We start from the raw sequence: 25,747 nt of genomic DNA, 5'->3' as shown, positions 1-25,747 counted from the left end.
CTCTCTTTTTCCTTCCTTCTCCCCCCACCCCCCCATCAGTCTGAAGAAGGGTTTCGGCCCGAAACGTCGCCTATTTCCTTTGCTCCATAGATGCTGCTGCACCCGCTGAGTTTCTCCAGCATTTTTGTGTACCTTTTATGATAACCAGTTACTTTTCTGCACTTTAGGACATCAGGAATTTATGAAAGGCATTATAATTTGTCCTTCCAAATGTACAATGCAATTATGCCAGCAGTCTGTTTTTTTGTCTTTTTTACTTTTAGTGTGTAATGTTCTCTGGTTACATGGGGAGAGGGGGAGGGGTCGGGGGAAACCTTTTTTTTCAGTTTCTTACCTTGCCGGAGATGCAATTAATTTTTGGATCGCATTCTCCCGTCACTCTGCGGCCTACCATTGATGGAGCTGGAGGCCTCTTTGGACTGACCATGGGCCCCACCCCGGGGCGTAGACTTACATTAGAGTCGATCCCTTGCCTGGGATCACTCCAACCACGGCCTGCGGACTTTACATCAGGAGCTTGCAGTCTTGGGAGAGGCCGTGGATGTCGGGAGCTCCAACATCGAGGAACATTGTTCAACTTAAAACAGCCCCGACGCGGGGTCCGATCGTCCAGCACGGGGAACTAACATACCCTCGATACAGGAGCTGATCACCTCAACATGGAGGGCCCCGACTGCGGGAATCAAGATCATTCCACCAACGGAGGATTCGAGGCCCCCGACTGCGGTAGAGCATAGGGAAGAGATTGAACTTTTTTTCGCCTTCCATCACAGAGAGGAATGTAATGGATGTTTATGTTAAAATGTGTTTTGTGTGTTCCATTGCTTTTTATTCGTATGACTGACTTGGCAAATCAAATTCCTCGTATGTTGTAAAACATACTTGGCTAATAAAGTATTATTGTGATTGATTGTGATTTCGAATGATGTAAAACGATACTGTTTTACATTCTTGCCTCAACGAGCACCAGTAAAACAAACACAGATTTGCTGTTGTGGAATCTAGCATGCAAAAGACAATGTTGTTTGCCCACATTACAAATCACTGTTATTAGAATGATTCAGAGCCATGTAAAGTGCCTCGAGGTGTCCTTAGAATTATTTACGGCACTTCCACTGCACTCCATCACTATTAACCTGCAGAAACATGATACTAAGCTATCTGTTCAATAAATGTAGGTTGTTATTTTTGCTTTTAAAATCTCAGGAAATATATTTAAGTTGAACAATGTTTCATTTGATTGGAGGAATTACCAGAAAATACTCAGAAACCTTAGAGAGTAGAAATAATACTAGCTTTGCTCTGTGCCGACATCCAAATATGCAAGAAAACTTTCTTCAATTATTTTTCTGTTCTGCAGAAGTAATCAAATACTATGCTGCTTAGAAATTTCTCTTCCAATACCAACTTTGCCAATCTGAAGACAGATTATTAAAGATGACCCTCTCTAAAGTGTGTCTATACAAAAACAATTCTAATGCACAAGGATTAACTTGAACATCGCAACTGTAATAAAAATAAGTCTTTGGGGATATTATAATTAATCGCATGATGAAGTTTCTAATTTTACTACATGGAATAACTTTACTAAATCAGATCTTCCACCTATTTTGTCAAGTACCTTAAATGGGTTTATGCTTAGTTGGCCTGATTAGAGGGGATCCAAGTAATTTGATTAATGTTTTTCACCTGGATTCCAAGGACAAGTAATAAAACGGAAAAAATAAAGTTCTACAGAGTGAATAAGACAAAAAAATGTCAAGAAAGAAAGAGTGCCATAAAAACCCTGCAATAAACATTCTGAAGACCCAAAGCGGAAAAAAATAAACTACGTATTTTAAATTTGACACTTAGCAGTTCAATATTCACTGCCAATTAAGATTATTATGTTGACTACCAACAATGTAAACCATTTACAGCCATTTCTTATCAAGAAAATTGAAAAGGAGCTAAAACTCAAATGATTGCAGGTTTTTCTTCATATAGATATTTTATTTACCATTTATTAATGATTAGTGATAGTAATAAACTGGATTAATTTTGATATTCAAATAGCTATACTTGAAAGGCTTTTATCTGTTACCTTGCAGAATGTGATGAACGACCAAAAGTTCTACAAAAACAGCTGATTAGTAAAATACAATTTACTCTTGAGGCTTCTGAAAGATAAGATTGGAACCTAACCAACTAAATTATGAATGGAGTTCCTCGTGCACATACGTAAAAAAGATATTAATAATTCCGAAACGAATACAAACAGGAATCATCCAATTGGCAGTATTATAACTTATTTAATATCACAAAATCGCAAAAAGGCTGTTTACTCCCATGAATCACATTTAACAGTTCTTAAATTACATTTCAGTCTATAAATTATTTTTGCCTGACACTTTATACAGATATGAGTTAAACGTTAAAGTAAACGCAATATTAACTCATTATCATCTTTGATCATACATCCAAAACACAAAATATTTTTGGCAAGAGGTAACTATGTAGCCCTTATGGACATATTAAAGTTGCTTAGTCATAACATGGCTCAATTTACCAATTTATACTATAAATTTTATAGAATATCGTAAATTCGCAGAATTGAAGTATTAAATTATTAAAACATGAGTTGCTACAATAAATAGTCAATGGAAAACATCTTGCATGGTAAGCTTGGAATGTGTTTCTGCACTGCCAGCATCATATATTTTAATAAGTCAGAGATTAGAATGTGATAAAAATCCAAGTGTTTTTCTCAGTGATTCTCGACACATATGGGTTCTTGGGTTAAGCTAGATATTTATAAAGATGTGCTGAAAGGATGATATTTCCTGATTGAGGAACAATCACTTTAACTCATAGTTGTGCAGTATTTAATATACACACACCCATAATCAAAAGTAGAACCAAATTATATCAATAACCTGATCTTGTAAATGTTGTTTTCTTATTAAAGAGTCATTTAAAAATATTAAAATTAGTTTATCGAATGATGTGAACGATCTATAAAATCAACGTCAGATACCTCTTGAATAGACCACAGTGAACAATTTTGAAAGCAATAGTATATATAAGGTACTCACTGTGCTTCTGCAAGGCAATTGTCTCTATTGATAGTGCAAACTCAAAGAAACATAGCAAAAACACCTGGATACTAAATAATCACAGCAAATGATAAATAGTAATGACCTGTATTTTATTCAACAAAATTGTTAAGTTATTACAGACAACAAATCTATATTCCTACCTGCTACAGAATTTGGTCGAGGCATTAGGTAGAGCGGTATTGAGTGAACAGATTGAGATGAGACAGTCTCCAAGTTCCTTTCTGGGAATTTATTCAAGCTGAACGTGGAGCCAGATATATTTTCATCCACTCGATATAAACAGGAGTCCATAGCAGATTTCTGACCATGCCATGGTTTAATGTTTGCTCTGGAACTTGATTCTTTCCCACTTTCCCCGCTGTATTTGGTACGGTCCACATTTTCTGAATAACTTGTCAAAGTTGCTGCAGATTGGTAAAATGGGGAAAAGGTAGAAACAATGTTTTAGCGATGCAAGTTAATAGTACTCAAACCAATTAAATGTTTACCGGGGCAGCTCTTCCATTGTATCCTGAACCGTCTATGCGAGGTGCACTGTTTGTTCAACCTTGACCCAGTGCAGTTTCCTGCTGGGATCTGACTCCTTGCACTTCCTGTTCCAACCCAACGTGGGGCTTCTCAGGCAAAGCAGGTGCTTTCCCCAGGTGCTTTCCCCAACAGAATGGCTGGTGAAGTCACTACCCCATGCCCACCAACTGTCCAAGATATCAATGGTAATAGTTGTCTGAATATCTGACACTCAAGCAATCTATAACATTTGGAACCTACAACAAAACATCTCAAAAAGATTAGAAATAGTATTTTTTTTAAACAAAGAACATTGATGCATAGACTCAGCTTCTAAGCCAGATAGCCATGATGCCTGCAAATGGCAGTGGTGACCAGCTGGAAGAGCCATTAAGTTCTGAAGAGGAACACAGAAGCTGCCTGACTTGCTGATGCTTCTCTCTCTCTCTCTCCTCAACTCTTCTGCCATGATGGGTTTCACAGTTGTAAAATAAAGCATTTTTTGAAGCTTAATCATGTTAAACGGTATGGATACTAGATTTCTCGTCTTCTACCTTGCCTTTACAAACAAGAACAGCTTTATTTTCATAACAGATAATATGTTGTAGAAATCTATTTTCAAGTCATTGACAGTAAATGAAGATGTATAATTGTGGTTGCACTTTGTACTCCACTTCTGAAATTTAGCCACAGATATCAAGACACCAAGGTTTTAGACAGCAAAGCAGAACGCAGACTCCACTATATCTGTTCATTTAGCAAAAGTGCCTCATGAAGAATATCTACTATGCATCTCTGATGAAGCAGACTGAAAGCCCAGGCGAATGTCATAAGTAGCAGTATCACGTTTAGTTTATGGGTACGGAGTACAAATACCAGTAACAGCAAATGGGCCGTTGGATTTTGAACACTGATAGATTTTGCTCTCGATATGTCATTAAATTGTAGAAGTTTTTCACTTCACCTTCAAGAGTCAAGAGTGTTTTATTATCACGTCGTGCAGAACATTTTAATGCGTCAGTGATAAGGATGTTTGGTGTATTCAGTAGCCAATTTCGGTAGAGATTAAAACTCAATGCACTGTTGTTTAAATTCAACATGCTGCCACGGGTTTCTTTGCTTTTCCCAGGGGTTGTCTTTCAGATTTCCTTTACAATAGAACTGTCTTAAAAAACATGCAGGCATATAAATCTGAAGCATATCCTTTGCAGTTTATGCCCCAAGGATCAGAATCATATTGAGGTTTTTGAAGAATATCTATCACAATAGATGATGTGCCTTATAATACGAAAAGGAAAGAAAAACAGCAAAACAATACCAGTAAAATTAAGCATGCAAATTTGAAAGTGTGATTGACAACAAGAAAGAAAGTCGTAAGGTGGGAGAAATTTTAGTTGAACATAAAACAATCCAACATAGATACAGTCCTTCAGGCCACAGTTATGCCAAGTCCTCTGACTGCACATGATCCATATCCCTTAATGTCCTGCATATCCATGTGCCTATCTAAAAGACTCTTAAACACCTATAATATATTTTCTTCCAGCATGACCCCTGGCAGTGCGTTTAGGCACTCACCACTCTTTGTGCAAATAACGTGCACTGCACATCTCCTGTAAATTTCCCCCCTTCTGATCTTAAAACTATGCTCTTTAGTCCTCTGGAAAAAAGGTTCTGCCGACTGTATCTCTGCCTCCTATAATTTCAGATACTTCTATCAGATTTTTCCCCACTCTCCGATGCTCGAGAAAAAACATTCCAAGTTTGTCCAACCTCTCCTTAAGGCTATTACCCTTTAATCTAGGCAGCGTTGTGATATATCTTTTCTCAGCATCTACAAAACCTCCACGTCCTTCCTGTTATGGGGCAATCAGAACTGCATACAATACTCCAAATGCGGCCTAGTCAAATCCATATAAAGTTGCAACCTGGTTTCCTTACTCTTCTACTCGATGCCCTGAGCGATATAAGCATGCATACCATATGTATTTTTCTACTCCATCTACTTGTGTTGCCATGTCCAGGGAGCTGTGGACTTGGATCCCAAGATTGCTTTGTATATATATGCTATGAAGAGGTTTGCCATTAACTATGTACTTTCCCCTTATAATCCACCTCCCTTAGTGCAACACTTCACACTTGCTTGGAGTGTGGGGTCTTGGATTCCCTCTAGATTGACATGCTCATCTTCGGAAAAAATCTAGTGCATTTACGTTACACTGCCTTAAAACGTATATAACATTTCTGTTCTTTCCACCAAATTAATTATATATACAAGCTGTTCAGGTATGAGGTTAAATGTGACTCCCACTCCTAAAAGTTTGTTTTTCAATTGAAATTTCCAAGCCACTAGACAATACATTAGGTGCAGGAGTAGGCCGTTTGGTCCTTCGAGCCAGCACCGCCATTCACTGTGATCATGGATGATCATCCACAATCAGTGCCCTGTTCCTGCCTTCTCCCCATACACTCTGACTCTGCTATCTTTAAGAGCTTCATCTAACTCTCTCTTGCAAACATCCAGAGGATTGACCTCCACTGCCTTCTGAGGCAGAGAATTCACAACACTCTGTGTGAAAATAGTTTTCCTCATCTCCATTCTAGATGGCTTACCCCTTATTCTTAAACTGTGGCCCCTGGTTCTGGACTCCCCCAACATCTGGAACATGTTTCCGGCCTCTAGCGGGTCCAAACCCTTAATAATCTTATATGTTTTAATAAGATTCCCTCTCATCCTTCTAAATTCCAGAGTACACAACCCCAGCTGCTCCATTCTCTCATTCTAAGATTGAGATTTTTTTAATAGATGCGGGTATAAAAAATATAGTTTAAAGGGGTAAAATAATTTGTGGTTGAAAGCATTCATGTTTGCATAGAATTAATATCTATTGATGAGGACAATGGCATAATCAAGATAAAAATGTGTTTTGCTTATTAAATATGTATACTGATCATAACAAATGTTATGAGTTTGTAATCTGCAAAATAGCAAAATGGATTAAAAAAAATTTTTTTAGATGGTAAAGAAAATATAGTCACAGTATGACATTTTTTAACCAACAAAAACAACTCCAAGCATTTTGAGTACTGATTAAAGGGAAAATCTCATTTTCATGTGGTTAGAGATAATTACTGTAATGTTAAATTTTGCAGAGGGCCTTTTAGGGGCAAATTAATAGGATGTTTTATGATGGAAAATAATTCTTGATCCAAGTCCAAGTTGTGAAAAGGGAAAATCATAGAATATGTATAACATAAGAGCCCGGCTGTCCATCAAAGATCTACTTAGTGACCCCCACTGCCACCTTTCCCCACATGACTGAAATTGTTCATTACAAGATTTATCCTAATTCCTGTTTAAAGCTACTACTGAATCTACACCCACTGAACTATCTAACACTGCATTTCAAGTCCTATTTACACATAAAGATATTTCTCTCTTACTACTCACATTCTGAAACAATTAAACCCTTTCTCTCTAGTTACAAAGACTTGGGTCACAAAAAAACATTTTTCACTCTGCTTACTCTACCTAACTGAGATTTTTTAAAATACTTTCATCAAGATCCAAGAGGAACTGCCCAGGCTTTTCAAACTGATAGAATAATTCCAGTAAATCACCTCTGCGCTCTCCCCAAACTGGATCACCCACATTACAGGCTTACAGATGGAAACTAGCATCATACTAGGATGGCATAATGTACAGAATAATTATTGGAAAGTAGATGAGACTGCGGGCTTTACTTGTTCCTCTCCCGATTCCATATCTATCCTACAGCATGATATCCAGAACTGGATGGGATACTAAAGTTTGGGGACATTTTAACAAAGGTCGAGAATTACGTTTGGCTTTGGCACTCCTCAATTCTATTTATAAATTCTTGGAACTCGTTAACTTATACAGTTACCCCTGTTACCATAATTATTAACTTACTTGTTAATTATAGTTACCTTGTCCTACACCTATATTTATGCACATATGTTGCCAGGAATCCCTCTGCAAAATTGCATTAATTTGCATGCTCGCTCTTCTCATTCTTCTAACCAAATTGTTTTCACATTCTTTGGTGTTAAATTTAATCTGCCACTCCTCAGTCTATGTCCACTTATGATTTACCTTCCTTACTATTAGTATCATCTAAAAGAAATAGAAGATGGTACCTTGGTAATCAACAGAATAGCACTGGCCCTTTCAGAACTCCAGTGTGTACTTTCTTAAAGTACAGAAACAGCCACCCATTACAACTTCTACTGCTTTCTGATTTTTAAAATTTGTGCAAGAGCTTCAAACATGTTAATCGCACGTTAGTAATTGCAATGCAGTCATTCAGCTTTAGCCTAATCAAAAAGCTTAAAACTAAAATTAAATACAATTTTCTCCAGACCTTTAGCAATGAAGATGTGCAATGAAGGCTAATCTTTCTGGATGTTCACTTTGGAACTATCAAAATTCATGCATTCCAGTACTATTACATTCTGGGCTTGTGCTGGCATTGCATCTGTCTCAACACATTTCTATGTGGAGTCCAACAACAGGATCCTGTCTGATTGGGACTCCCCCGTAATGAACTGGGGTAATCTCACCTCTGATCCTATGCCAGGTTAGACCTGGGGCATAGGATTAGGTGGGGAAGGATTAGGTAGATTTTTCAATTATTTCATCGTAGTTTATTATTTCTGAGTAATTCAATGTGTTTTCAGTTAACTTTACTTTTACACTATATTTTAGAATGTTTTTAATACTTGGAACAAATTACATCAATTTTAATAGCTTCCAAAGATCTCTGAAAATAAAAGCCTGTCAGGCAGTCTAGGGATGGGGACTCGGCAGTACTTGGCCTGACTCCTGCTCATTACAGAGACTACAGGGGGCAGAGGATCAACAAGATCACCTGTTGAATCTGAAACAGGTGAATAGGAGAACATGGACCAGGTCCAACAATATCCAGCCCAAGATGTTTTAAACCTTACAATAAATAAACATATTTAATATATTTAAATATATGAATGGCCAATTAAAAAGCCATTGGAAATGTAATGGAGCTTTAGTGGCCAGTGTGAAATGTAAAGGTCACTAATTGATTGGTGCAAGCCGTCATAGCGACATTTAGTATGACTTGAGACAAAGTTTGTATTGGATCTAGATTCATTTAGGGTTCCATCTGTCACCTTTTATGGTTTCTTATTTCAAAATCAGTCTTCTTTAAATATGTTAGCTTAATTACTATTGACCATCAAATTGATTAATTAGTATTCTGAGCAATGCACATGCAGATATTAATTCAAGATAAAATATTAAGTTTATCAGTTACCTTTTTAAGAACATGAGAAGTAGAAGCAGGAGTGGGTCACTTGGCCTCTCTTGCTTGCTTTGCCATTCACTTGCATGATGACCAACCTGTTACTTTAGTGTCCCTCTCCTGGACTAAACATCCGTTCTCTCAAATCTCTTAAAATCAAGAAATATACTGATCTCTGTCTTGAACACACTCAGCAACACCACAACCCTCCTTGGGTAAAGAAATCCAATGATTCTCTATCTCCATGGTTGAAACTTATTTTCTGTCCTGACCTTGAATATATTGCATTCAATCAAACCTATCATGATATAGAGCCAGGGATCCTGACACTCAACTGGCCACAACCTGGAAGGACGTAGATGGTTAGTGATTGATTACATTCAAAGTAGAGATAACTAGATATCTTCATATTAAAGGAAGTAAGAGATAGAGACATAAGGCAGATTAGGTAGCGGATCTGTTATAATGTGTTGAACAGTGATGCAAACCGAGGGGTCGTGCTGTCAACTCCTGCTCTGATAACAGACAATTTATTGCATCAGTGGTTATTGTTTATTTATTTGTTGCATTGTTGCGTTAATGTGCCTGTAAAGCAGCTGCAAATATTTGCATTGTTCAGGTCCTGGTGCATATGGCAATCAAACATGCTTGACTCTTAACTCATTCGATCTTATTCTAATGTCTCAGTTGTTCTTTCAATTAACATGAGCAATCTCTTTATGTTGTTATATCTCCATGACACAAACATTTTGCTCTTTGTTTCAGTCACACTCTCCTTTTCCTGTGTTTTTCACCTACTCCTTTTACCTGGTGTAAAATTTACACATGGAGGCCATTTGGATAGAGTGCCCTCCATTATATTTGAGACAAAGACACATCATTTATTTATTTGCTTCCGTACACCACAATTTGAGATTTTTTACAGAAAAAAAATCACAGTGCATATTGACAGATTTTATTAAAGGGTATTTTTATACATTTTGGTTTCACCATGTAGAAATTACAGTTGTGTTTATATGTAGTCCCCCCATTTCAGGGCGCCATAATGTTTGGGACACATGGCTTCACGGGTGTTTGTAATTGCTCAGGTGTGTTTAAATGCCTCCTTAATGCAGGTATCAGAGATCTTTCAACACCCAGTCTTTCCATCACCTTTGGAAACTTTTATTGCTGTTTATCAACATGAGGACCAAAGTTGTGCCAATGAAAGTCAAAGAAGCCATAATGAGACTGAGAAACAAGAATAAAACTGTTTGGGAGACATCAGCCAAACATTAGGCTGACCAAAATCAATTGTTTGGAACATAATTAAGAAGAAAGAGAGCACTGGTGAGCTTACTAGTCACAAAGGGACTGCCAGGCCAAGGAACACTTCCACAACTGATGACAGAATAATTCACTGTATAATAAAGAAAAATCCCCAAACACCTGTCCGACAGATCAGAAACACATTTCAGGAGTCAGGTGTGGATTTGTCAATGACCACTGTCCGCAGAAGACTTCATGAACAGAAATACAGAAGCTACACTGCAAGATGCAAACCACTGGTTAGCCTCAAAAATAGGATGGCCAGGTTACAGTTTGCCAAGAAGTACTTAAAAGAGAAACAGCAGTTCTGGAAAAAGGTATTGTAGACAGATGAGACGCTGATTAACATATCCAGTGATGGCAAGAACAATGTATGGAGGAGGCCCCATAGCAGAAGCGTCCACATCGCGGGGCTGGAAACTGGAAGTATCCTGAGCTAATTCTGCAACCACCATCATCTATTGCAACAGGTGATGGCTCCCACTGATTGTCGCCGGATACTTGCGTCCTTTTCAGGACGGATGATGACAGCAATGTCAACATTTGAAACATGGAAGATGGACACGATAGAAGAAGTATGGAGGAGAGAAGGAACTGCCCAAAATCCGAAACATATCACCTCATCTGTGAAACACAGTGGTGGGGATATTATGGCCTGGGCATGTATGGCTGCTGAAGGTACTGGCTCACTTATCTTCATTGATTGATGATACAATTGCTGATGGTAGTAGCATTATGAATTCTGAAATGTATACACATCCTATCTGCTCAAGATCAAACAAATGCCTCAAAACTCATTGGCCAGCAGTTCATTCTGCAGCAAGATAATTATCCCAAACATACTGCTAAAGCAACCAAGGAGTTTTTCAAAGCTAAAAAATGGTCAATTCTTGAGTGGCCAAGTCAATCACACGATCTGAACCCAATTGAGCATGCCTTTTACATGCAGAAGAGAAAACTGAACGGGACTAGCCCCCAAAACAAGCATAGGCTAAAGATGGCTGCAATACAGGCCTGGCAGAGCATCACCAGAGAAGACACCCAGCAATTGGTGATGTCCATGAATCGCAAACTTCAAACGGTCATTGCATGCAAAGGATATGCATCAAAATACTAAACATGACTACTTTCATTCACACGACATTGATGAGTCACACACATTATGGTGCCCTGAAACGGGAGGACTATGTATAAACACAGCTGTAATTTCTACATGGTGAAACCAAAATGTATAAAAATTTGACAATGTGCACTTTAACCACATGTGATTTTTTATATTACAAATCTCAAATTGTGGAGTACAGAGGCAAATAAATAAATGATGGGTCTTTGTTCCAAACATTATGATGGCACTCTACATATCTGATACTTAATTGCCAAATCCTTTATTTTACTAGCCATAGTAGACATTCTGCGCAGATACATTTGTTGTTATTATATTAAAACCAGAATGCCACTAAATTATTGAGAAATTAAGAGTAAACAATGTCTGCCACTATTTTGTCAATTTATATAACATAACTAAATTGCTAACAGACCAATCATTCCAGTTATGATTCGACAATATTACAATGCTATCTCAATTTAGCCATTATTATCTAAAATACAGCTTGAGTATACATTCCAGAGCTCACATATTTATAAAGAACCATATTTGGAGAATATACACAGAGTATTATCTTAAAATAACTCACCAATAATACCACTGTCCCTGCTCTCCAGTGTAGACGTTGGGCTGGTGACAGTTCCATAAGAGCAATCCTTAACGGTTGCCGAAGTACTAACTGGTGGTAGTGTAGAACAGGGACTGTTCGCAGGTGGGGACGCAGTGCTGCTGGTCAAAGTGGAGCAGGGGCTGATACGCTGAGTCTCTGCAGATGTCTGCAAACATAAGAGAGGAACCATGAAAAGATATTGAACATGTGAAAAAACAATTAGAGTAATATCATTACAATTTTTAAACAATGTCTTTAAAAGGATTGAATGGTTGCCAACATTCCAGCTCACAATCTGCTGAAAAATCAATAGTTGAATTAATTGGCAGCTTGCTTCAAAAGGGGATGTGAAAAATCTTTAAATCACGACCTAGAACTCCAATTCTCAAAAGAAAACATAACAAAAGTTTCATATATAGTTTAGTCTTGTCGAGTTCCTGAGCCTAGAAATGTACACAATGTACTGTTGCTATAAAAATGATGTAGGACATTTCAGACTTTTAGCAGAATATTTATTAAACTTTCAATGAAAGGAAAATCTGTTATGAAATATGGCTAAAGTTCTCAGTTTCAGTTCAGTTTAGTTTGTTGTCACATGTACCGAGGGACAGTGAAAAGCTTTTGTTGCTGCAACAGAAAGAAAATACATAATTACAACAGAGCCATTTACAGTGTACAGAAACATGACAAGGGAATAACATTTAGTGCAAGGTAATACCGGAAAAATCAGATCAAGGATAGTCTGAGGGTCACCATAAACGTAGATAGTAGTTCAGCACTGCTCTCTGGTTGCTTTGAAATTCCCTGCACGAATTCAAATCAACTAATGATAATTGTGTCAAATGAACCTGGGACCAACAAGACAGCAGTTCACAGGCTTGAACTTGACAAATTTACACCCAAATACTTGCTTTCTGAAATCTGATGATTCATTTCCTGACATCCCCAAGCCATTCCACCATTTGCAAGATCCAAGTCAAGAATCCAGAGCAATTTGCTTTGATGAGCACAACTCCAATAATATTCAACAGCTCAGCCCCACCCAGAGCTGAACAGTTCACCAAACTAATCATTAAACCCTTCGGGCATCAACCTACTGACCTACGTCCAAAACCTCTATATTTCTGAATTGTCCAGGTCAAAGACAGCAGGTGCTTGTGAACATCACCAAGAACATTCGCCTACATGCTGGCTTGATAATAGGTCACCTCTTTTTTGTGGCAGTGACTAAATCATGGAATTGCCAATGTAACTTTTAAGTGTCACCACCACAAGTTGAGTTGGTGGCTCACCACCACCTTCCTAGGGGCAGTAAGGATGGCATTCCGTTATGCCCACACCCAAAAGCAATCACAAAATATTTTTAGGTTTCATTTATCATTGCGATTTGTTTTAAACATTTGTACACACCATGGACCAAGTATTTGATGCCAAAATTTGCTTATGAAAATTTACATATATTGATATTTAATCTTTGTAATGCTCCAATTCTAAATATAAATCTTTATTTATTTTTTAGCATTAAAGTCAATTGCACATAATTTTTAAATATTTATTTAAAAAAATAAACACAATTGCTGTGCTGCACTGGATGTCTATGGACCCATCAGTTTACTCAATTGGTTTTTATTTATAGGTTTTAATGCATTGGTATGTCTTACAATCAAGACAGGAATCATTGTTGAGCAATTAAAATCTGCATCAAAGAAACACAGATTTTTTTTTACAATGCTATAGCAATGTTACAACATTTTGAGATTTAAAAAATCAAGTCTGTAATTTATCCCATCAGATAAAGCATAAAAATAAGTTTAATTTGTCACCTAATTCACTTTCATATCTTCAGTATTAAAAAAGTTATGGCCATTTTCATACTCGGAAATTAGCATCTTGTTCTCTATTGCTTTTCCTTTGACTTAACACAAAAGCTGTGATCGAGGACAGTCAAATGGCCATAACTTTCTTAAAAATTAAGAGAACTAAAAGAAATGTTCAGTTATTATAGATTGAAGCATTCTGAAACAAATATGAAACAATCTTACTTAGATGACTTGAAATTAAAGCATATAATTAGTTACCTAATTGTAGCTAATTACAAAATTCAATTACTAGATCTAAACATCTATCAATTTCTTAAGAATAGATTAACATTTTTAAATAGCATATGTGTCCAAATAACATTCACACAAGAATTCACAATATAACATAATTTTTAAATCTCATTGTCATGGATTTATAGGCCAAATGGAAGGAATTTAATGTTTAATACCTGTAAATTAATGGCCATTTAAATCATCTTGCGAGTGGGCTTTTCTGGAACGCGACCATTTGGAACGTTGCGGTTTGCAGTGATTTAGACCCCCATATCTGCATGAAAAACACTGCCGGTTGGTATGGGGACTAAATCACCGTTTCGCAACTTAAAATGTGAACTAAAGGTATCTTAAGGACCACTATTATACATAAAAATAAACAGCTTTCTTTTACCTGTCACCTACATGAAATCCGTCCCCGTTGTTGACAGCTTTAGAAGCTGATTTTAAAATGACTCTAGCGCTGAACGAGTCGGGCAATTAAAAAAAAAAAATACACAGAACGCCCGTCGGAACGATTCTTCAGCAAAAGCTTGCACTCCAACCAAATATAATCCAGGGCAAGGTAGGAAAAAAAAGCGTTTTAACCACCCCCAAAGGCGCCAAAATCGCGCATACGGCCAATGGCAGAATTGCAGCGCCGCTGAAGGTAAGTATTGTAACATACGGAAATGCTATACACTATTTCACTACATCACTAACAAGTGATGTTTTTGCATTAAACTTATAATAGCTGGAATACATTAATTGTTTTTTGACTAATGGCCTTTTCATTCAAACACTTTTTTCTGCGACACCTTTGAAAGATAGCCAAATATGCAATTTATGTCCGAACACATGTAGCTTTCTGTCCAATTTGGCCAACTGGAGCTCCTGGTTGCTAGCCACTTAACAGATTCCACTATTTGCACTGTTTTGTCTTTTCCATTCATCCCCCCCCCCCCCCCTTCTTTTCCCCACATTACTTATCTGCCAATTAATCCCTCTTTACCTGGTTCCACTGATCACTTGCCAGCTCTTGCCCCACTCCTTCCCTTCACCTTTTTTTCAAGCTATCTCCCTTCTCCATCAGTCTGAAGAATAGTTCCGACCCAAAACTATGTCTGTCTATTTCTGGCCAGAGATGCCGCCTGATCTGCTGAGTCCTCCAGAAAATCTTATTTTCCTTAAGATTCCCACATCTGCACTCTGTCTCTCTACTCCTATATTCAATCGCTCCACAATGATTCCTGTCTTGATCATAAGACATACCAATGCATTAAAACCTATAAATAAAAAACAATTGAGTAAACTGATGGGTCCATAGACTTCCAGTTCAGCACAGCAATTGTGTTTATTTTTTTAAATAAATATTTAAAAATGATGTGCAATTGACTTTAATGCTAAAAAATAAATAAAGATTTATATTTAGAATTGGAGCTATACAAAGATTAAATATCAATATATGTAAATTATCATAAGCAAATTTTGACATCAAATACTTGGTCCATGGTGTGTACAAATGTTTAAAACAAAACACAATGATAAATCAAGCCTAAAAATAATAGAAACCTTTCCTCACTGCAGAGTAACAGCTGTAACAGTCATTCAGCTTCAGTTTATCATGAAATGCTTTTGAACCATTATTTACCTCTTGTTATTTCTGAAACATCTGTTATTTTAATAATGACCTTTGTTACATCGCAATCAATAAATCCCTTTCTGAACATTTACAAGTACAGAATGTCAGCAACTTCTAGAGAAACTCAATGTGTCCTTTCTCAGCCACAGCACACAAAGTCTACCATAAATACTGTGGGTTTGTGTGTGTTTTCATGAGGGATATTCATCATTTTTTACTTCTTCCTTCCAAGTACTTCTCTTTGCAGAAACTGTTAATTTAGTTAGACATTGCCCAGACAAAACATCCACAGGTCTTGACAAACATTACATCTTCATCTTCATCTTCTTCTTCTTCTTCTTCTTCTTGCGTATGCACAGCCTAACGTTGTAGGACAACTTGTTCTATTTGATCTTATTTGAATGTGCACGCCAGGTTGATTGTATTTGTCGAAACAGGGCGGACCACGTGAAGGTTGCAATCTCCCACCCCAAACAATACTTGGGAATCAGTTGCTTAGAAGTATAGGGACATGATAGAGCAATATAATACTACTTTTGATTGGGAAATGCAATCAATAGGGACACATGCCCAAAACCTACATCAGGTTAAGCCACATTCAATTGTTGCATGTGCTCAAATAATGAAATTGGCAAGGTACCTTTATAGAATCCTAAGAATCAGTTTCTTATTCTAGTACAAATCAAATGGGAGTATTTGATATAATTGTACAATGAGTCTCCAGCCCAATGGGAACAAGTAGAAACACCATCACCTGCAGATTCCAAAACCTTGGAATTTGCTACCTAACAGCAGTGTGGTTGTATTCTCAGCAGTTGAACTGTAGCAATTCAAAGTTACAGTTCACCACAAAGTAATTATAGATCAGCAATTAAAGTACAAGAGACTGCAGATGCTTGAATCCTGAGCAAAAGGCAAACTCTGGAAGAACTAAGTGGGTCAGGCAGCACCTTTGGAGGGAAATGGACAGACACAATTTTAGGTTGGAACCCTTCTTAAATATGAATAATTTCCCTCTATAGATGCGGCCTAACCTGCTGACTTCTTCCAGCAATGTGTTTTTTCCCTTAAACAGGCAATAAATGATGGATTTACCACCAATGCCTACATCTGGAAAAATGAATTCAATAATGAGCATTTGTCAATGGAATTGTAATCAATTTCAAGTTATTCTGAAAATGCTTTGATGCATGCTGAAATTACTTTTCAAGATGATGAAAAGAATCCCATTATGTTATGAAAGGCTGATGTAGAACGATATAAATTACACAAACTAAAATTTTAAAGAGCCCAGTAAACACTATGCAAATAAATATGAGAAAGATTAGCACAAGCATTCACTATTGCATTCATAGTTGGACTTTCATCATAGTGTCTATCTTAGCAACCTAACTGTACATGGAACACAGAAAAGTACAGCACAGGAACTGGTCCTTAGGCCCACAACTTCTGTGCTGAACACAATGCCATGACAACTGATCTCCTCTGCCTGCAGATGACACTTATTCCTCTTGTCCCTGCAGTGCACTATTTGGTTACTGTCAGATAGTGCATTATAAAAAGAACAACTTGGTGTTACAGAAAAAGTACTGGTTATCCATGGGTAGGAAAACAGAGTTAACATTTCTCTTTTTCTCTCCTCAGATGATACCTGAGTAAGTTGAGAATTCTCAGACATTTGTTTTCATTTCACAACTCCAACTTTTGCACTTTTTTTTGCTCCTGAAATGTTTGTATTCTAGCAGATTCATTTTCTGACATCAGAAGCTGCATTACAATTTACATACTTCTTGCCTCCTCCCTAATTTTTAAATGCCTTTCCTTCACTACATTTAAAACGTACATGTGGTGATGGGGCTGCATCTGGTTAATAAAGATTGTTGAGCCATTTAAATGGCAGTACGGTTGAAATTTCCCAGCCTGCTGACAAATTTGGAAAGGTTAAACCTGTCAGCATCCTCGATTCTGGAGTCCCCATGGAGTCCACTGGTAGATCCCAGAATTGCTGAGATTGTCCGATAATTATGCTGCTGAAATCACCTCTCTGATCTAGAGCCAGGTTAGACCTGGCAAGGATCCAAGATCCTACTGATTTCAAAGGGGATGGATGGTAGGGCTATGAATTATAATGCATTGGAGAAGGTAAGATTATCTTTATTTATTCTTTAGCGTAATATTTGTAGTCATTTGCACGTCAATGTTTTCATTGTTAATTTGATTATTTACTTCAATTTTGAACATCTCTAAATTCCAAGGGTATGTAAAAACCATGAAATCACCCTTGCAACATTTACCGCATTTGTATCTTGTAAAATTTATCTTTAAAAATAAAATCCTCATTCAAGTCAGATCAGCACACGCTCTCACTGAAGACAGAGTGCCCTGTATGTGCTAAAAAATAAGCAACAGAACATTACATCTACCTACTGTGTCCTGCACTGAAATGTTGCATGTGCTTTCATATTAGTAAAAATTTTATCTTTCCATTTTTGATATGAAACCAATTAGAATTGATAGTGAAAACCTTTACGATATTCCAACTGTATATTCCAACAGCAGGTTGGAAGTAGTTTTTGTACTGTTACCTGGCGGCATAGATATTCAATATTCAAAATAAATAAAACACAGATAATTTTTGGTGTTTCAAAGCACCTAACAATCCTACTTTGTAAAAGAAAAGGGGAAAATTGTCAGAAATGCTCAGCATGTGAGGCTTGATTTGGAGTGAGAGATAAAGGTATAAAAAGATATTGTACATCCTAAAGGGAGCAATGGATGCTTGCTGCAGTGGTGTGCCAACTACTGAAAATGGACCTCCTTGTACCGAAGCCAAGGCCGACAGTTGCATGCCCAGTTGGGATGTGAGGCACAATCTGTCATTTGAGTAGTGACAAAGACTGATGGCAGCGGCAACAGCAGGGGTGGTTACAGAGGTGCAGTGGCAAAGGGAACATTTGATCACGCTTCTGCTGAGTTGGATGGAAGACATGAGAGAGGAACAAATCAGAGTCTGGGCTGGTCAAATACACATGGGTGGGGATAATAATAATAATGGAGGCCCATACCATGAGAAGTGATTCCCAGACAGTTTAGTTTACGTGAGATACAGCATGGAAACAGGACCTTCAGCCCAGAGTGTACGCTCATCTGCCCACATTGGTTCCATGTTATCCCACCTCTTCATCCACACTCTATACACTAGCTACAATTTACAGAGGACATTTAACCTACAAACCCACACGTCTTTGGGATGTGGGAGGAAACCAGAGGATATCTACACGGTCACATGGAGAACATGCAACCTTCACATACGAAGTCAGGATCGAACCCGGTCGCTGGCATCATGAGGCACCAGCTGTGCCACTTTGGAATGTAATGTGACAAAGCAAAAACAAATTGAAGGAGGAACTCAGAAGATCAGATAGCCTCTCTGGAGGGAAATGGACTGATGATGTTTTGAGTTTCTTTCTCTGCTCCTTTGTCAACTGCATTGGTGTTGCCTCCTGTATCCATGTAATGAGGTTAATTCCCGGGATGGCAGGACTGTCATATGCTGAGAGAATGGAGCATGTATACTCTGGAATTTAGGATGAGAGGGGATCTTATTGAAACATATAAGATTATTAAGGGATTGGATACACTAGAGGCAGGAAACATGTTCCTGATGATGCGGGAGTCCAGAACTAGGGGGCCACAGTTTAAGAACAATGGGTAAGCCATTTAGAATGGAGATGAGGAAACACTTTTTCACACAGAGAGTTGTGAGTGTGGAATTCTCTGCCTCACAGTGGAGGCTGGTTCTCTTTCTCTGGATCTTGAAGATAGCGGAGTCAGGGGATATGGGAAGGTAGGAACGGGGTATTGATTGTGGATGATCAGCCTTGATCATATTGAATGGTGGTGCTGGCTTGAAGGGCCAAATGGCCTACTCCTGCGCCTATTGTCTGTCAATTTAATCAACTTCACTACTGACGTCCACCCTTCCCTCAAATTCATTTGGACGATTTCTGACACCTCTCACCACGGATGCTGTCTGTATGGAGTTTGTACATTCTTTCTGTGTCCGCGTGGTGCTCAGATTACCTTCCACATTCCAAAGACGTGCAGATTTGTAGGTTAATTGGCATCTGTAAAATTGTCCCTAGGGTGTAGGATAGAACTAGTGTATGAGTGATCGTTATTTTGCGCAGACTCTGTGGGTCAAAGGGCCTGTTTCCACTTTGTATTTCTAAACAGCAGAGTCCAGACAACGAGGCTTGACCTGAAACATCAACTGTCCATTTTCCTCCACAGATGCTACCAAACGTACTGAGTTCCTCTAGCAGTTTGTTTTTTTGCTCTAGATGCCAGCATCTATAGTCTCTTGTGTCTGCAATGTGACCGAGGAGCTTTGGGAGTGCTCCAGGGAGAACTTGCTTGATTTACTGCATAATACTCCAATGCGAGCACTGCACAGGAATAATTCCATTTGATGCATGCCTGCTGAGTATATTGTGTCAGACCCGCAAGCATCATCACACACTGAGAAGTGCAAGATCAAATTTTCAGGGTTATACTAAATGACCAGGAAATGGTTGCTAGCATCTTTCACTTAATGTTACGTCTATTTTAATTTGCGTAGTACTATTTACTTCAGCACTTCACAATATAAATCCTACATAAAAGAGTTCACATTTCAGATCCATGATCTTACAACAAAACCTAGTCCACAATGTCATTAATCACGATAAAAAAATTCTGCTTATTCACCAACACAATTAAACAACAAGACAAAAATCATCTGTTAATTATATGGCACTTCATCTGTCATATAAATCTCCTGGGCTATATATCACATTGCCCATGAAGAGACACAAAAAGGTTGCGTTGCTCTGAGGCCTGTACCAAATCTGTGCAAGACTCTCTGGTAGGGGTATTTTATTACACAAGATCCCAGCATTGTTTACAACAGAAAAATATTTATACAGTTAAATATGCAAATAGGCATTTTGTCTGTAACGTGTTGCCAGCCTGGAGCTCAAAGTCAATTGGGCTGCTTATGGTTTAGTTCTTCATTTTATTTTGTGCTCTTTTGGAGATCTGGGCACGACTGACAAGACTAGCCTTACGAACTATCAGTAAATGCCCTTAATAATGTGGCAGTTAACCAGCTAATTGAATTGTTACAGAATTATTAAAAGATACTGACCAGATTCATCGGGTGGGGAGGAGCCAGTAACATAATTAGTCAGTGACATACTTCCAAGTCAGTTTTCAGTGTAATCTGCCGATCGCGATCTCCCCATGTACAAGCTGCCTACTCTTTATGTTAGTAGGGGCTGCGAGGTTGGGAGGTGTTCTCACAGTCGGAGAAGTGAGTAAATGCAGCACATTTTTGTACACTCTACAGTCAGAGGGACCAAGGTTTTATGGCGTTGGAGCTATGCCAATCAAGTGTGCTGCTTTGTACTATGCGTCTTGAGTGTTGTTGGGGTTGAAGCCATTCAAGCAAATTTAAGGAATTCCATCAAACTCTTTTTCTGCCTGATAGAAAGTGGAGAGGCTTTGAGGTATTAGGAAGCGAGTCAGGCATGGCAGGTTTACAAGCCTCTGTCTCATTCTTGTAGCCACAGTATTTTTATGGCTAGCCCAAATAAGTTTCCGACTAATGCCCCATCTTCCGAAAATGGAGATGACCTTGGAGCTTCATCCTCCTCCCATGGGCTTTTAATTATCCACCACCATTTAAAATTGATGTAGTAGACTGCAAAACTACTATCAAATCAATTGTTCGTGAGATTGCTTTGCTCTTTCATGTTGTTTGCATGCATGTTGTTGCTTCTGTTAGCGATTGGTGTCTCATTGCAGTTATGCAGGCTTGATGTTGTTTCTATCCACTCTTCTCCACTCCCCTATGAACAAAGCTGATCTCCTGACTTAACAGCAATGGTAGGGTGAGGGCTATGCCATACTGTGAATTTCTGCTGCTGCCGATGTCTCACAGTGCCACATGAATGCCCAATTTACATCAGCCAGACCTTTTCTCATGACTATTAAATAAATTCTAGTTCCAAAAATGCAATAGTAAGTGAGTCTCTCCATGGCTGTTTTAAGCACCTCTAACTCAGCCCAAATCAAATTCCAGGGCTGGAAATTAATTCACACAATGTAAAATAAAATCGAGCTAACATGCAAAAGATCTAATTTTGTTTTCAACTCCTCATGTTCAGCAAGACTTTCATTTTCCCTACCATTCCTTCTCCGGTATAAAGCTTCCTCAAATGACTCAACATTCATTGGCAGGGAGATTTTCTACCTCACTGCTCTGAAAAGTGAGAGTGCATTATGTGCCAAATAACCAGGTTTTAGTAATCCTGTTTCCCTGAAACCATGCATTTTAATGTGCCAACATTCCTACTGATTGTACATACGGTGTGCTTGTAAAGTGTCCAGTGGGCTCTCAGTGTGCCTTGACTGCTTTGCTTCTGTTGGTCAGGATCATAATCACACTCAGCTTCCTAATTCTAGGATTAGTCATTACCACTGATCTCTGCCATGTCTCACAGGCTGCTGCTCAATGCTGCACTGGGAAGAAGATGAATTATCACCCACTTTCCCTTCAACCCACAGGAGCAATCAGAGAGAGTCAACATTTGCACGAGGCGTGCAGGCTCGACCTACAGTGGCAAGTAGAGAATATTCAGACTTGAAATTTGCAGATAATTAAAAAATTAAGATGAGAACAATTTTGGAGGGATGAACCATTGAAAAAGTGAGAGCAGATACAAACGTTTGAGCTCACAACAAGCAAAATGTAATCAGAAAGTTTCCACAATGTTTTCCTTGATCAATGAATTGTGCTGAATCTCAGACTTTTAAAGCATGGATGGGCATTAACACTACCAGCTCCCTCTGACCAATTATATTGCTCTCCCCGTGTACCCTTCCACATTTTTTTCACTTATCCCATTTCATTTTACGTTATTGTTGAAGCTGCTTCGATACAGAACAAAATTACAGCTACACTGCAGTTTCTCGTGTCATGAAATGTATTTGTAACAGCTTTAGCTACATGACAAAAATGTTCCCCATGATGCCAATAACCTAATTTCGACAATACTAACTCCATCACAATATAGTGCACAATAGCAGCTATACATTTACATTGTTTTTTCCCTTATAGATCCATACCTGATTTTCATCCTGTTCATCCATGCTGTATTCTGTGTTTGTCTGTACTTCTGAGGCTTTATCTCCCAACAGAAAGCCTAGTCGTGTCATTAGTGTACTTGCAGCCTCATCCACAGAGGGTGGCGGTCCAAGTTCCTGTTCCGAATCACCTGTGCAGGAAGATGAATAATAAATCAATTCAATTAAGTAACATCACTCTAATTTACACACAAGAGGACAATAGCATTCTATCATGATCAGTCTCTCTGATCTACATTTGTATCACTAATGTTTACTCATTTATACAGATGTTGTAATGGCTGCACAGCTGCATAATTGGGAAGTTTATCCTCATAGAACAGGTAGACACGTACCTTTGTGGATACTAAACCAAAATACATGCCCACATAAATATGAATTCAGATTTACAGCCATCTAAATATAACCAGACTGTTCACAGCATAAAGTGAATTTAAAATCTTTCAATTCACTGCAATATTCACCCTTGCAGAAGTTTACCTGAAACACTTGAACAAATGCTTCAAATATTCCAAAACACTATTTTGCTCATACATACCATTGCAAAAAAACTAATACGTACAGAATTGCTTTGAAGTAAGTGCCTCTGATGAGCATACAAAAGCCATAACCTACTTGCACTAGGAAAAAAAGGTACCGAGGGGAATAGTTAAATATAGCTTGGAGGTTACTTGACACAGAAAATCCATGCAACACATGAATGTGACAGGGCTTTCATATTTATTTTTAATTGTAATAGGAACATTCAAAGAGTATAGGACATAAAATAAACAATGCATGCATAGTAATTTAGTGAATGGTCTCCATCAGTACATTTGTTTTAGCATATTATGCATAAATTCTATGAGCCTAACAAAGTACCCATTAGTCTCAGCTGTGAACATTTTGAAGATGTCAACAGATAATGTTCCCGCTGAATTTGTGCATTCACATCACATAAATGTTTGGCTGCAAATATGCTGCTGCATATAAATGCCACCTTGCCTGTGGGTAGTTTTTCCAGTTATTGTAAGATTTGCTAATTTATTTTTCACCATTCTGCTTGCCCTTCATTGTTATCCTGGCAATGTAAAGGAAAACTACTATACACAGAAGCAAAATATATCTAGGAGCATTGGTAAAGAAGATGGCCTGATACACCAGAGCCAGTTATGTCACTTAATGAGTAGGCTGATGAGTTACTCATACTTGCTCTTTGTATATCTCCCTAAGAAAGAAACTCTACCTAATCTATGAAATTGTTTTACTTCACTATAGCATATTTAGCGATAAGAGCAAAACTTGACAAATACTAAGTCTCCTCTGGATAAATGCCGTCAGAAGTCTTATTGTAGGTACAATTAGACCAACAGCATTTTCATACTTTTGCGGAAAGGACACCTGTTCAGATTCATTTACGGTTCACAAAACAAATACATGCCATGCATGTAAATCATTTAATAGCCTCTGTAACTTCCACTGCTAAGAAGAAAATATTTTTGTACACATGCTGCCTCTTTCAAATTAACTGAACTAACAAACTAGTGTCCGCATAAAAATCAAAGGGGCACCCTACTATTGAGAGTCACAACATTGATTTAGAGTGAGGATGAAATAGGGCTAGATTTTTTAATTACTTTGCCAAAATTTTTAATTTTCTGTATGTAGATACAAAATCCATCATTGCTCCATTTATGTGGGGACTTCTACACCTGTAGCTTTTCTCACCATTATGTCACTGTTTAACACATCCCACAAATAAACCATCCACTTTGAAAACAATTTATGGCATTTTGAGAGCAGAATGAATAAAAATGCAAATTCCACATGGTTGACATTTAATGTGGTTTTACTGATAAATTAAAAGGAATTATTTTTTCATGCTGCCCTTCACAGTGTAGCTTTCTCCGATGTTATTAGTCAAAATGGAAAAATTCAAGCCCCATTATTAATACGCGTTTCCAAACAATTCCATTTCCCATAGATCATTTCATGTTTGAGAGAAGGAGAAAAAGGATGAAAACTAATGTGAAGGTTGCAACTGGAAGTTCAGGGTACCTGTAAAAAGATTTAGAATATGTCTAAATATAAAGCATGACTGGAAGTATTACCAAGAAGAAAGGAAAGGGGTGTTTCTGAACTTTGTAAAAAGGAGAAAGACGGAGAACATAAAGTAAACCAAAAAACATTGTAAGAGGAAGAAATGAAATAAGTAGCAATTGGGAAAGAAGCAAATTCCAGAAAATAGAAGCATTGTGCTTGAAGGAGCCAGAGACATTTGGTTTTCCTGAGGATACCGGGCAAGAAAGGATTGCTACGAATGCAAGGAACACAGCAGCATGACTTTTGAAATTGATTAGCTGCTGTCAAGGAAGTCAATGAAGCTTGACTAATAGGACATTAATGAGAGGATGCAGCAATGCTATTTTACATAAATTCATGCTTTGAATTACAATGGTAATATGAGAATCAACCTAGGAGGTTGCGAGAAAAGTAAACCTTAAGATAATGAAAACATGGCATAGTTTCAACTGGGTTTTAATGTAAGATCATTGAACTAAAATGTTAACTCAGTTTCTCTCCCCACAGTCATTGTCTCACCTGCTGAGTATTTCCACCATTCTGTTTCTTAATTCTATTCACCAACACAAATTTCCTATAGGTTGAAACTCTCTAATCCAGCACCATTGGGACCTAATTGGTCCCAGACCACGGATAAATCAGATGTATTCATATTTCTCAGTGGTTAAACTGGGAGATCTGATCAATTAACATTCAGCTCTGCCAGTCAAATTTATTTCAGTAGGTAGATGCGTCTCAAAAGACACAGATAAATTCAAATTACTTACTAATTATTTTATTTAACTGAGATGATTAAATGTAAAAAAAAAAACAAATAGTGTTTCATTGCCTCTTCATTTACTTTTAAAATGTTTTA

At 37.8% G+C, this 25,747-nt stretch overlaps 1 protein-coding gene across 15 annotated transcripts in view; it reads right to left on the bottom strand.

Moving 5' to 3' along the window:
• The window catches only part of tanc2a (tetratricopeptide repeat, ankyrin repeat and coiled-coil containing 2a), a 464,896-nt gene that overhangs the window by 158,095 nt on the left and 281,054 nt on the right, over window positions 1-25,747 (bottom strand). For all 15 annotated transcript variants that reach the window (XM_055657051.1, XM_055657052.1, XM_055657047.1 and 12 more), the window contains 3 exons: window positions 22,813-22,961; window positions 11,908-12,094; window positions 3,239-3,502 (listed from right to left, as the gene is read on the bottom strand). In XM_055657051.1, the coding sequence (XP_055513026.1) occupies window positions 3,239-3,502; window positions 11,908-12,094; window positions 22,813-22,961 (600 nt within the window). The remainder of the gene's footprint in view (window positions 1-3,238; window positions 3,503-11,907; window positions 12,095-22,812; window positions 22,962-25,747) is intronic.

Source organism: Leucoraja erinacea, chromosome 27, assembly GCF_028641065.1.
Source record: "Leucoraja erinacea ecotype New England chromosome 27, Leri_hhj_1, whole genome shotgun sequence".
Classification (NCBI taxonomy): domain Eukaryota; kingdom Metazoa; phylum Chordata; class Chondrichthyes; order Rajiformes; family Rajidae; genus Leucoraja; species Leucoraja erinaceus.
The sequence above is the reverse complement of the archived record's forward strand: the minus strand, read 5'-3'. Positions and strand labels throughout refer to the sequence as shown.